This window comes from Antrostomus carolinensis, unplaced genomic scaffold, assembly GCF_000700745.2.
Source record: "Antrostomus carolinensis isolate BGI_N321 unplaced genomic scaffold, ASM70074v2 scaffold18666, whole genome shotgun sequence".
In the NCBI taxonomy this organism is placed as follows: Eukaryota; Metazoa; Chordata; class Aves; order Caprimulgiformes; family Caprimulgidae; genus Antrostomus; species Antrostomus carolinensis.
In genome coordinates this window covers 7,713-20,364 of record NW_010324198.1, presented here as the reverse complement: position 1 = coordinate 20,364, position 12,652 = coordinate 7,713, and the positions used below count along the sequence as shown (strand labels likewise).

Below are 12,652 nucleotides of genomic sequence, written 5' to 3'. Positions count from 1 at the left end.
GCTGCTTTTCTAACATGGAGAATATTTTCCTAGTTATGTTTGCAACTGAAATGCTGTAAAAAAAAAATGTTGTTTGCCTTATAAGTTTCCAGCATAACCTGACAAAGATCCGTTTAAAAAATAGTGATTTCATCCTGAATTGTTTTGGATTTTTTTTCCTCCCCTGCAAATTGTGAAGTTAATTGAGCAATTTTTCTTTTTAACGTTGAAAAATGTTTTGAAATTGTGCATCTGCATTCTTTTAAGAATTCGTTTTGTCTGGGTACATTGCAAATACAAAGGGTAATGAAGTTACATTTTAAAAAACCTAATTTTATCACTTTTAATATAGCCAAGCACATGGAAAAAAAAAAGAACATTGTCCAAAGCTGTTGTTTTTGAACATAGATACAGAAAATGTCCACAAATGCAGTGCACTGATGCTGAAAGTAGTGAGAAGTTTGTTGTTTGTCACCACTGTTCTCATGAGACACAACTTTATATGATGAATGGAGGGGATGATGTGAAGTCCAGGATCTATATTTAGGCCCCATCCGATCTCTCGGGTGATACTGGTGTCAGGAGTTCACTGATACTTGACCCTCCTTAGGGCCCTGCTAAGAAACAGACTGAGTGGATTTTTGGTCTGGAGCTCGTCATATCCATGTTAGAGGTTTGTACTTAGAAATGCTTCTTGGGGGGATAGGAGAGAGAGAAATTAAAAACATATCCTGTAATACCTTTGTGTGAAATTCATTAGAGCAAATAGAAAGAAAACAAAGGTTTTTAACCAGGCTTTTTTTGTTTTTTTTTCCTGCCTCTCTCCTTTCTTTTTCCCTTTTTGTTTCCCCTTTCCAGGCGCTGCTGCCGTGCTAGAAATATGGGGTCGGAAAACCCGAGTCCGCAGAACCCTGGCTGTAAGATCATGACCTTCCGCCCCACCCTGGAGGAGTTTCGGGACTTTGGGAAGTACATCGCTTACATGGAATCACAAGGAGCTCACCGAGCAGGGCTGGCCAAGGTGAGTTGCCTTACCTGAGGTAGTTGGAAGCTTCCTGGAGGCTCTGCTTTCTGTGAGGTCTCTATGAAGTTAGATCACTCTTGCACAGTACTTACAGTCTCTGTTTCGGCTTACGGGGAGTGGAAAGGCAGAGGAGCTGCAGGCCTTGCAGAAGAGTTAAAGAAGTGTTTATTTGCAGATGTCTCTTCCTCATCCCTAACTGGAAAACAAGGATGTTCCCAGCCCTTGCAGAGATGGCTTCAGGGTATTTCCATCTCCTGATTCTGTTGCTGAGGACACTGATAGTGGTAGCCAAGGTCCTCAAGGGCTGGAGGCACGAACTTTTCAGCTCCCCCAGAGTGCAGGGTAAAGGGTCAAGCTTTTGAAGTCTCCTTAGGTTTTGATGGTGGAGAGGACCTAAATCATATCATATGAACGGGAGCAGACTTTTTACTCTTGCCTTTTTTATGTTCTGGGTTACCACCTTATGCTGACTTGAATCTAGACCTGTAAATGTGTCCTGTGTGATTCCCAAAAATACCAGAAAACCTTTTTGACCCTTAGGAAGCAGTTCTTCAGCCAGCTCTAAAACAACTTTCTGCTTCCTGCCCATCTGCATCTTTACACTGAAACTGATGAAACATTATGAGAAGTCATCAGTCATCATGTGAAGCTTCTAAATTCCAGTACTTGACCTACAACTGCGTGGAAAAATCAGGACTAACTGATGAGAAAGAGTATTTTTGTGACTGTGTCATATTGCACCATAAGCTGAGGGAGATAATTTGTCCTGACAGTGTAGTTGTTACGTGTGGTATTTAGCAGAAGTTAATAAAGCACAGCAGAGAAATAAAGTAGTTAGCATGAAATATTTCTTATTTCTTCTAAAACATAGGTCAATTACTGTTTTTATTACAGTTCTAAATAGAGCTAGATATTGATAAAAAGCTCTCTGTGAAGTGTTTCCTTGTCCACTCAAGTGTGCTAGCAATTACATTCCATGAGCCTGCTAGGGTAGATTATTTTAATAAAGGTTGTTGGTGAATTCCAGATGTCGTACAGAAATTACTCCACTTGTAGGACTAAATCTGATCATTTCAAGTTAATTTTGGTGTCTCTTGCAACTGCAGTTCATAGCCTTGTAATGGAAGTAGCACTCATCATATCCCGGAGGAACCACACCCACGAAAATCACCAACTTGTCCTCCAGTTCCTATAACTTTTTTTTTGGTTAATCCTTATACCAAGTTAGATTGCAGATACTTTATTTTTTCATTCCACATGCCCGCTGAATGTCCTACTGATTGTTCTCTGATCTTGAGCCTAGAATTGTTGGCAGCTCTTCTGTTTAAAATTACAGCTTTTTCTTCTAGATTCAGCAGTACTTTGCAGCACTTTTTTTGCACAGCCTCCAGGAATGAGGAAAGAGTTCTGGACTTGTTCCCCACGGTTTTCTTTTGTTCTTTTTTACCCCTCACTCCTTTTCATGTGAGGAGTCGGACCCCGATGTGTCACCTACAAATACAGAATCATTAACAGCAATAATGCAACAGGATTTTGAGCCTTCCTAGTTAAAAAAACCCAAATAAACCAAACAAAAAAACCCTACTCCTTCAAGAAAACCCTAATGTAAGTGATTTTCGAGATGGAATAGTTGCTTTGACTACTATAAAAGGTTATGGACTTTAGGTGCAGCATATTGATAAGGCTGCTGGAGTCTTCATGCAGCTTTGAGGAATGGTAGGTGAGAGGGGAAATGCTGTTGTGGAGGGAAAGCACGTGCTGTCCTTCTGGCATGCAGTCTATTTCCTTGGAATAGCTCTTTTTATCGTCACTGGCCATCTCCTGTGCCGCTGGCCGATGGGGCTGCTAGCAGGCAGGCTGTCAGCCCTTTAACCGTGCCAGCCAGTCCTGCGCTTCAGCAGATGCAGAACAGGTGTCTTGTCATATGTGCTGGTTATTTGAGATGCTGCTGTTATCTGATAACCTGCAGCAGCAGGCTGAAATACCTTCCACTTCAGCGGTTTTTCCTTCAGTAGAACTTGTGTTTGCTTCTTGTCAACCTGAAGTGATTTTTATTTTATTTCTTTTTTTTTTTTTTCCTCAATTCCAGGTGATTCCTCCCAAGGAATGGAAGCCCCGAAAAACTTATGATGACATAGATGACATGGTTATCCCAGCTCCTATTCAGCAGGTGGTTACTGGACAGTCGGGGTTATTCACCCAGTATAATATACAGAAGAAACCTATGACTGTGGGAGAATACCGACGTCTGGCTAACAGTGAGAAGTATGTTGGTGTTAAGTGATGTGCTCACATTGTGTGGAAAGCCTTTCTTTCTAGAAACAAGCTGAAGAGAAAATGCAGCCTTGTTAAATAGGAAGTGTTTTTGGGGAAGCAGCTTTTTATTCAAAGCTTACAGCCAGAATCACAAACAACTTTGTAATTTGGTGGCTTTTGGTGTATTTTAGATCTTTTACTGGGAGTTGGTATAGAAAGATTCTTCAAAGTCAGTATTTGCCTAAGAATCTGCCTGAAAAGAAGGACTTGGGATTCAGAGAGTAGCTCTTGGCTTATTAATGGTTGTTCTGGTAAATGTTCTGTTGCTGAGGTAGAAGGACAAGTATCTTGGGGTACCTGAGCTAATGCTAAGAACATGAGTGTCTTTCCAAGCGACTGGGAAATTTGTAGAGCACTTCAGTTAACTGGGACAAGGCAACTCATACAAACTAGGTGCATCCTTTTTCCAGAGTCACTTTCCCAGAGCTCTGCAGTACCTTGGGTTTTAACTCCAGCAATACTGACATCATACAATCAACTTTGGAATATTGCTAATTCAACATATACATGAGTGCTTTACCTGACTTCAGCTCCCTGGTTAATAACTTCATCTCACATCTTTGGGAGGGGGGGATCTGGTGCTTCACAGCAGTGCACATCCTGTTAGTCAATATGTGTTAAGAGGTTTTGTAGAAAGATTTAAAAGGCAGTAAATTACATTAATCTGAGTAGAATTAAAAATAAAATGCAGTTTCAGTAACCTCCTGAGTGTGCCTGCTTTAAAATGCACGCTTCTTTTGGGTCATTTATCAGTCTGTGATGATCACTCCTTAGGACTTCTTACATCCTTGTCTTTCCCATTTTCTTGTCAGGTATTGTACTCCACGCCATCAAGATTTTGAAGACTTGGAGCGCAAGTACTGGAAGAACCTCACATTTGTCTCACCAATTTATGGGGCTGATATCAGTGGCTCACTATATGATGCAGTAAGTGAAATGCTCCTCTTTTATTTATTTTAAATACATATATTGACTTCTTTATTGCTCTTTCCTCATCAAGGAACAGTAATTCAGAATTTATTTGATTTAGCAACCTTAAAAAACCTGAAGAATATCTTTATTTTTCCTCTCATTGCAAAAGTGTGGCTAAACTTGTCACCTTCCCCAGAGATTCAGGATAATAGAGTCAATGGAAGCTGTGAAAAGCTTAGTTTTACTAGAAAAATGGGGAAAAAAGTGATTTAGATTATTTCTAATGAACTAACTATTCTATGATTCTACGTGGCCAAAAATTGTGTATAGCTTGCAGAAAAGGTTGTTAAAGAAAACTACTGGTATCATAATGATAATGTCCAGGTATACGTGATGGTATGCAGGTAAATTAAAAGTGAGCTACTGATCCTGACCTCTATCATGCTGGAGTTGGTTCTTTTTTTCTTCTTTTTCTTTTTTAAAGGGAATAAAATAGAGATTTTTGCTGAAGCACCTTAGAGAGCCAGAAAAAAAGCAGCATTTCGAGGAACCGTGTGCTTCATCTAAACTACTTTATTTGATTCTTAACACAACTAAAATATTTGCATTTGTATGTTTTCTTTTTGAGCAGCTATATTAGGATACAATGCACCTGCATGCTAAATTATTATACAATTCAAATTGTTTAAGCTTTTCCTTGATGAAATTGCATCCTATGCTTAAAGTAATTCTACTGTGGTTTCTTCTGCTGTAAATGATAAAGGTTTCTTACCATGTTACTCTGTTTAGGTGGCCAATTTAAGTGTCCTTCCTCTGTAATTTTCTTTTAAGTGGAAAGAAACCCCTTTTTTTTTTGGAGTGTTGTCTGTCTGCAGTATAAACTGAGTGTTAATGTATAAGTGTCTTTTTATTATCAGTGTAGTTTAATATGGAATTAATTGGAATAAACATAGATATCTGAGGCCTTCACAGCCATGGACATCAAAGTTATCTGTAGTATTTGGTGCTTTGGTGAGAGTATCACATTCTTGTCCACGGTGTGATCAGGGAAGGTGACATAATCAAGCACAAACACAAGCTTTAGGAAAAGCAGGTTCTGCAATGTACTGAAGATACATTGTGTGTCCTTCAAGTTCCTATAATCAGAAATTAAATAACTGAATTAGCAGTCACACCTAAAGAACGTTTCCTATTGTTCAGCTACTGACAGTGCTGAAAGCAATGAGGTGGAAGTCATGAAAAACATTTTCCCTCTGCACTCCTTTTCATCTTGCTTGCCAGCTGCTTCCTTTCTTCAGCTCTTTCCTCCCTGCCCCTGTGTTTTGGGTTGGTTTGGTTTTTTTTTTTTAGGTTGATTTAGAAAGCTTCAAGATTGAGCAGCTTGAGTTTCGCTGTCTTGCAGTTCCTGCAGCCAGCAGCATGAAGCTGGGATTGCTCACATACCTCTCAGTTACTTGCATGTCTATCAAGTGTCCTGGGGAAAAGGGATGTGAAGGAGACTGTTGGTTTCCTTTTGGAGATTGTATTACTCTTCAGGCAATCTCAAGGTTAAATATTTGTACCATTTGATGTGGCTTTTCTGTTTCACACTAGTAGGGAAAAACCAACTACTGGATTTAGATCTTTTTATTGCTCTTTCTGTTTAAATAGTGATAGTGACAAAACTGTCTTCCCTGTCCTTTATCTGAAGCACTGAGCTGATGTAGAGGCCTCTGCCACTTTGGCCACATTGGAGTCTGTCTGGATTCCAGTCACACTGGGACAGGCTGCCCAGAGAGGGTGTGGAGTCTCCATCTCTGGAGATGTTCAAACCCACCTGGACACTTTCCTGTGCAACCTGGTGTAGTGACCCTGCTTTGGCAGGGGGGTTGGACTGGATGATCTCCTGAGGTCTCTTCCAACCCCTACGATTCTGTGAGTCTAGTGTTTCTTATCAGCTAGTGCATGTTCATCAGGTGAAGAACATTTGGATGGAATATGTCATTGAGAGAAGTGTATTTTACATTTAGTTTATCTTATGTTTGATTAGTAGAACAGTTACTTAATGGTAAGGTATTACATAGTACAAGTGCCTCTTCAGTGAGCTCATTTAGTGAGAAACTAGGAATCAGTCCCTTTGCCACAAAGTAGTGGTAATGCATCTTTTTCATGGTTATTGATGAACATTAAAAGTAAGCTTTCTGGAAGCAGGTGGAATTAAATTAATGCAGATAACACGAAGATATCCACATTAAGATACTGAAAGGAAGCTGTGGGCTATTATTCTGCTATAGCAAGTCCTGATATGTTCCAGTACAAAACTCTTATTTTGAATTACAGGATGTGGAAGAATGGAATATTGGCAATCTGAACACCCTCTTGGACATGGTGGAACATGAGTGTGGCATTATCATAGAAGGTGTAAACACTCCCTACCTCTACTTTGGGATGTGGAAGACAACATTTGCTTGGCATACAGAGGACATGGATCTCTACAGTATCAACTACTTGCATTTTGGGGAGCCAAAATCCTGGTAAGTGATTAGAGTACTAATAGATAGTGGCTACGTATCTTTACCCTCACTTGAAGACCACTGCAATACCCTTTTCTTCAGGATTACCTAATTCCATCAGGCTTACTTTATCTCTCACTTCCCATTTTTTTTCTCCTCTCCTACTCTACATTTGAAAGCAATTTTACTTTCATGCTGACTTGCTGGGAGGCCTAATTCCTGACTTTCTAGAAAAGTAGCAGAATTAGGAAGACTTGTTGAAATTATGAGGAAAACCAGATTTCAACACTTGCAGGGTTTTGAAAGCTGAGGTGCAGGAGAAGAGCACTTGTACTAATGTAGGAGAGCAAGTGGTGATGGGACTATGTAGATGCTTCAGATGCACTTTAGCAGTGAAAGACTTGTTCTTGTATTGTGCTGTAGGCAGGAAACATCTGCTCCTTTAAAATTTTGATTATTTCAATATGTAAATATGCTTCCAGCCCCAGGGAGAAGGTAGGTCAAAGGGTTACTTCTTCACAGTTAATTCTTAGAATCACATGAAGCATTTTTCAACACTGTTGATGTGCAGAATGGTTGGAAATAACTTTCCACAAAAATAATAAATAGATAAGGATGAAATTAAGAAGCCAGGAAATCTGGAATAAGTTACCAAGAACTATTCTAACTTCTTTTTTCTCAAGCCTCATATTTAAAAGTAAAACCACAGAGACTTAGCAACCCAGAAGAGCTTTGCTGAAGATCTCGATGTGACTAATAAATATTGACATTTGCGTGCAAATTAGTGCTTAAATGTCACTGTGAAGCTGCTGTCATTGTGCCCTGGCAGTGTCAGACAAGATCCTCCCATCTCTCTGCAGTATGAGTCCCCAGTGACACCAAGTACCTCCAGGCTGTTAGTGCCTGTGGGCATATAAAAGCTACCAACAGCCAAGAGGCTGTAATAAATGGATATAGTGTTCTTTTGCAGTCTTGGAAAGGAGTGGAAGGAGGGGCTGAGTCTGTAATATTCAGCTGTAGTCTTAATGTGAATTTTTAAAATCTTTCCAACGTGTTGGAAAGTGTTTCCCCAGCATGCCTGATTCTTAGTCTCCCTCTTTTGGGCAGTTGCATAAGGGTTTTTCAGAATCTCTTATGATATTTCTGTTAAACAGACTTGATCTTAAGAATCGTATCTCTGGATTATGACTGAAATGTGACATGCTCTCATTTTAGATAGTGTCCATTTTTTCCTTCATCTGCAGAAGCATTTCATCAAAATTGGGTTTATTTGGTCCCCACTTCCAGTAGATGGTGCCACCAGCACACGAGAAGCGCTTGCTCTCCTTTGCCTGTGCACCCCAGTGATCACCAGCAAAACCAGTGTCTTCTCTAGCCTGGAGCACATCAACTGGCTAAACTCATTGCATGGGACTGTTGCCTCATCTTTACTGAACAATGATTTTTCCTTGTGTCCTTAAGTTTGATGTTGTTTCTGGGAGAAATAGGGATTGTGTAGTCGAGAAACAAACAAAACAAACCTCCAAACAGTAAAACTTGAAACACCTTTGTGTAGCATGTCTGTGTGAAGAGGTTAAGAATCAGAAAGAAATGGAAATTGTAGATGGAAAGTTGGATCTGGCAAATATCACATCCTAGAAGTTCTTGGTAGCTTTTAATTCTGTTTAATCCTCTGAGGATTTTGGAGAGTTGAGGGAAGCACCTCACGTTCCCTGAAGAGGGGCTATGGTTGATGGAAGAGTTCAGTCACTGTTGCTTATAATTGGAGGAGAGAAGAGAAATCATAAAATCTTGTAAAGGAGCTCAGGTGTTGCTGGTTAAAAGTCAAAGCAAGAACATTCTCTGTACCTGCTTCATTTTTGGTTTGCTTGCTTTTGTTTTTTGTTTTGTTTTTAAAGGTACTTTTTACCCCAGTTGAGGGGAGGATTTTTATCCAGCCATTCTCTATTTGTATAGTTGGGGTTTTTTTTAATAGTTACTAGTTCTACAAAGCTTACATGGTTCAGGGAAAATGAGGATTTTGAGGACAGACCATGTTTTGGGCAAAACGTTTTCCCGTTCGACTTGAGTTTTCTTATATAGATGACAGTGTGTAACACAAAAATAGATGGATTGTGACAGGATGCCACTGCTGGTTTGGCAGGCCTCCCTGCTGTTCCCTTAAGCAAAATGCAAGAGTATGCCAGTTGCCCAAGTCATTTCTTCTTTGTTCTTCTCTATGACAGCTTCTGTTAATGAGTTCACAAGCTCTTCTGTGAACAAGCATTGGCTTCCGAGGGGTAAATCTGCATTCCCCTTTGAGCAGACCTGGAACTTTCCAGGCACTCGAGCAATTGCTGTCTTCTAGTTGTGTTTGCAGCCATCCCAGAGCTCAGTTGGGGGAGCTCTTGGACTTCAGTGATGAAATTCCAGTGATGCAGCCTGGCTTTACTCAACATTGGCTAAAATGTTAGTTTTGTTTTTCTGGCACCACCTCTGTGGAAATTTCATAGTTTCCTTTATCCTTTTTATAGACTCTTTGACTCCGACAGTGATCATCTTAGAAGCACCTGGGGGAATAACAGGAGTGTGGAGAGTTACAAAGTCTACCAGTTTGGGGGTTGAGCTCTAAAATAAGAGGCAGAGTTATTGTTTGGCTGTCAGAGATATTTATATAGTGAAACCAAGGACTCTGTATATTGGTAGTATTCTGCCTCAAAATTGTCTGTTAAAAACCATAACACTTTCTTCATGTCTCTCATAAATTATCTTAGGCTGCTTTAATCCAGGCTGTGCATCCACAGCCCAGCTTTGCAGGCTGGTGCGTAGGAGCGGTGAGAAGCCACCAGCTCTGTTTCCTTATGAAGGCAAGATGAGAAGGAAATTGAGCTGATTGAGGTTTGCCTCCCAGACCTCATTCAAGTGGATTCTACAAGAAATCTCTATGTTTATTTGCTGTGGAAGAGGTGAAGTACCTTCTCAGGGAGGTCTGGATACATTCAGACCTTGAGAAGACACCTCAGTGGACACAGATAAGCTGAGAAAGGGATATGTGTCAGGGGTTAAGGAGGGTGGTTACTGAAGAATTATCTCGTATGTGTCTTTCATTTCTGTCTCTGAAATTTTGGGTTTTACCTCTTACAAAAGAGGTGCTTTGGGGACTGTTTGGATTAAAGGATTAAAGTTAAAATAAATGTCTGTGGTTCAACAACTGGCGATGGCTTCTTCGTGCAACCTAATGAGCATCTGCTTGGTCGTACAACTCCTTGATTAATGTGTGTCTCTGTCACTGCAGAGAAGTCCTGCTGCCAACACTTTCCCGTACTGTTTCTTTTCCATAAGCAGAGCAGAACAGGCTGCAGCAATATGATTTGTTTACACAGAGTGGTGTCACTGAAGGTGCAGGTTAAAAAATTGTTCAGCGCTAAGTAAAGTACTTGAGCACTAAAGGGTCATCCAGTGATGAGGGAGAGGAAAGCGAGTCATAGAAGACACCTTTTTTGCTGCTTCCAGTCTCATTAAATGATTTATCTTATGCCTGTAGATTGCAATGCATTTATTTCTTAAATTCTGTTACATGTCTTCAGCCATTTTGATGGCTGCTGCCAGGATATCCATAATGCCCCTTTCGGCTTCTACTTGCCTCCCGTCGAAGTGGATCATCTTCTCTGATGTGCTGTTTCTCGGGTACATGCATCTGGTTGTCATTGTTGTCGCACTGTTGTTGTTTTTAACTGGAAAAATCAGTCATGACAGGCTGAAGAGGTAATATGAAAGATGTGGGCACTTCCCATCAAACATACCAGGAATTTGGAGCTGTTGTGTAACTTCATGTTGGGCTTCTCAGGCAGGGAGCTGCCAGATTGAGTCTCTTGCTTGCTTGTTTCTCAAATTACAATAAAATGTCCTTCTCCCATTAGTAGTTTAATTACAACCTTTTTATAGCCTGTCTTCAGTTTTTTTTTTTTTTCCAAAGTTTGAATGTATTTCATTTTGCAGCCCTATATTAAACCTCTTGTGGTTGGAGTTTTTACTGTATCAATTATACATATTATGTATAATTACCTTATACATTCAGATGCTGAGAATCTAAAATAGAGCATATTGTCAAACGATGCTAACAGAAGACTGATTTTTTTTTTATAATGACAGAAGCAACAAAACTGAATGCCAAGCCTCATACTTCATGGTTATTACAGCATTTTATTGAGGGATGTGTACGCGTCTCAGCCCTTGCAAATTCCAAAGCATATTTTTAAACACTGCGATACTCCACCATCACTTCTTTTAATCTCTATAAAAATGTGCAATATCTACCTGGAGGGCTTCCTGCAGTAGGGAAGTGCCAAAGGAAACTTTTAAATCTCAATAATGTGAATTTGATGGATGCAGTTTGGAAGTGTAATGTCTCTATCTTGTTTTGTCAACAGGGTAACACCCGACTGGGTAATAAGGTTATTTTTCTCAGCTGTTTTGTGTCTGATCTTGCTCTATAGCAACGATACTGAATATATCTTCTGTAAGTACTAATGGGATGTTACACTGTATTCTTTCTCACAGAAACTGCAGGTGTTAAATCAGAGTGACAGTGAGGACGGTAATTGATTTTTATAAAATGTCCCCGTTTCCTTATCATGATGGATGTTTAATCCCCTTTAATTAAAACAGGAAGCCAGCTTTAGCTTTTAAGTTATATGGTCTCCTCTCCAAAACAGTCCCCTGCTGAAAGTGGATCATGCCTAATGTGTTTGACTTTGATAGCACAAAGTACACTTTATGCCAGAACAGCAGTTTACGTGGAATTAAGGACAAATTACTGAAGGAACTTTTAAAATAATATGATTAGTTGAAAGCACTGGTCACAGATACAATTACATTTAAAAAACCACTTCTGGAATTCTGTCTTGTAAAAGTCTCAAGACTGTTTACTTGAAAGTACACAGAGTTACCTGAAAACTTGGTTGGCTGAAGTATTTTAGAATTTCTGCTTTCTTTCCTCCAGGTCTCTAGTGAGGTTCCCTGTGCAGGGTGAGTCTGTCTGTAGGAACTGAGGAAAACAAGTCCGTTGGAGGACTTGCTTGTAACATCTACAGTTTAATAAATTTGTAGTATCTGTCACTGTTGCCACCATCAACAGGGAAACTTTGCATTTTCTAGCAGTGAAATGACGGGAAGATTTAAAGCAAGACGTGATTGTTCCCCTAGCAGAGGACTGTCAGAGGAGCCCTCTTTATTCTTGGCTAAAAGCATATACTAAAGCAGCTGCAGATACGAGGTGCTGAGGATCTCAGTGCTGATTTTATTTTTCATTGTTGTCTTAGAGAGCACTGCAGCTGTCTTAGTCAGAACTGCTGTCCTGTCCTCCCCCCAGGAGAGAAAATGTTAATCCCCCAGAAGACTATTTTGGGGAAAGAAAATGACCTAATACAGTCATGGAGCTTAACTCTTCCAGCTTCTCTTCTTCATTGTTTTCAAGGCAGGATGCTGGGTCCTTATCTCCATTTCTCCCATGTGATGTTCTCCACCATCCCTCTGCTTTAACACACTCTCACATATGTCGCAGTTTGGTGCGAGCTTGATGTAATCTCATTTAAAGCAGCTGGGTTTGATGTTTGATACTGAATTGTATGGCAGCAGGGGGGAAGGGCACTTGTCCCTTGCATCATTTATTGCTTTCCAACGGTTACATTCCCTTCGGGGGCCATTGCACGAGGCAGTTGAATTGCTGAATCGATCAGATGTGATTATAAGTCTTGATTATTGGGATCTCAGTAACCCTTGCACCCTGGAGATCCGGTGAGTTTCTTAAAGCTGGATTAGCTGGAATTCCATATGCATTTTGCCCTTGAGGGAACTGAGGACTCTGAATTTATTACACTATGATTTTCCATTTTGCTCCATACAGAGATTTTCTCCCCCCCCCCCAAGTTTTACTTTTCCTGTTTGTTGG

The 12,652-nt window shown here is 40.2% G+C and overlaps 1 protein-coding gene across 1 annotated transcript; it reads left to right on the top strand.

The window, feature by feature from the left end:
* The first annotated feature begins 840 nt into the window (after positions 1 to 840).
* On the top strand, positions 841 to 6,748 carry LOC104527203 (lysine-specific demethylase 4B-like). The gene is made up of 4 exons (XM_010170862.1): positions 841 to 1,000; positions 3,093 to 3,268; positions 4,132 to 4,246; positions 6,551 to 6,748. Exons 1-4 carry the CDS (start codon positions 860 to 862, stop codon positions 6,746 to 6,748), a joined length of 630 nt encoding a protein of 209 aa, XP_010169164.1. The 5' UTR covers positions 841 to 859.
* The last annotated feature ends 5,904 nt before the right edge of the window (positions 6,749 to 12,652 follow it).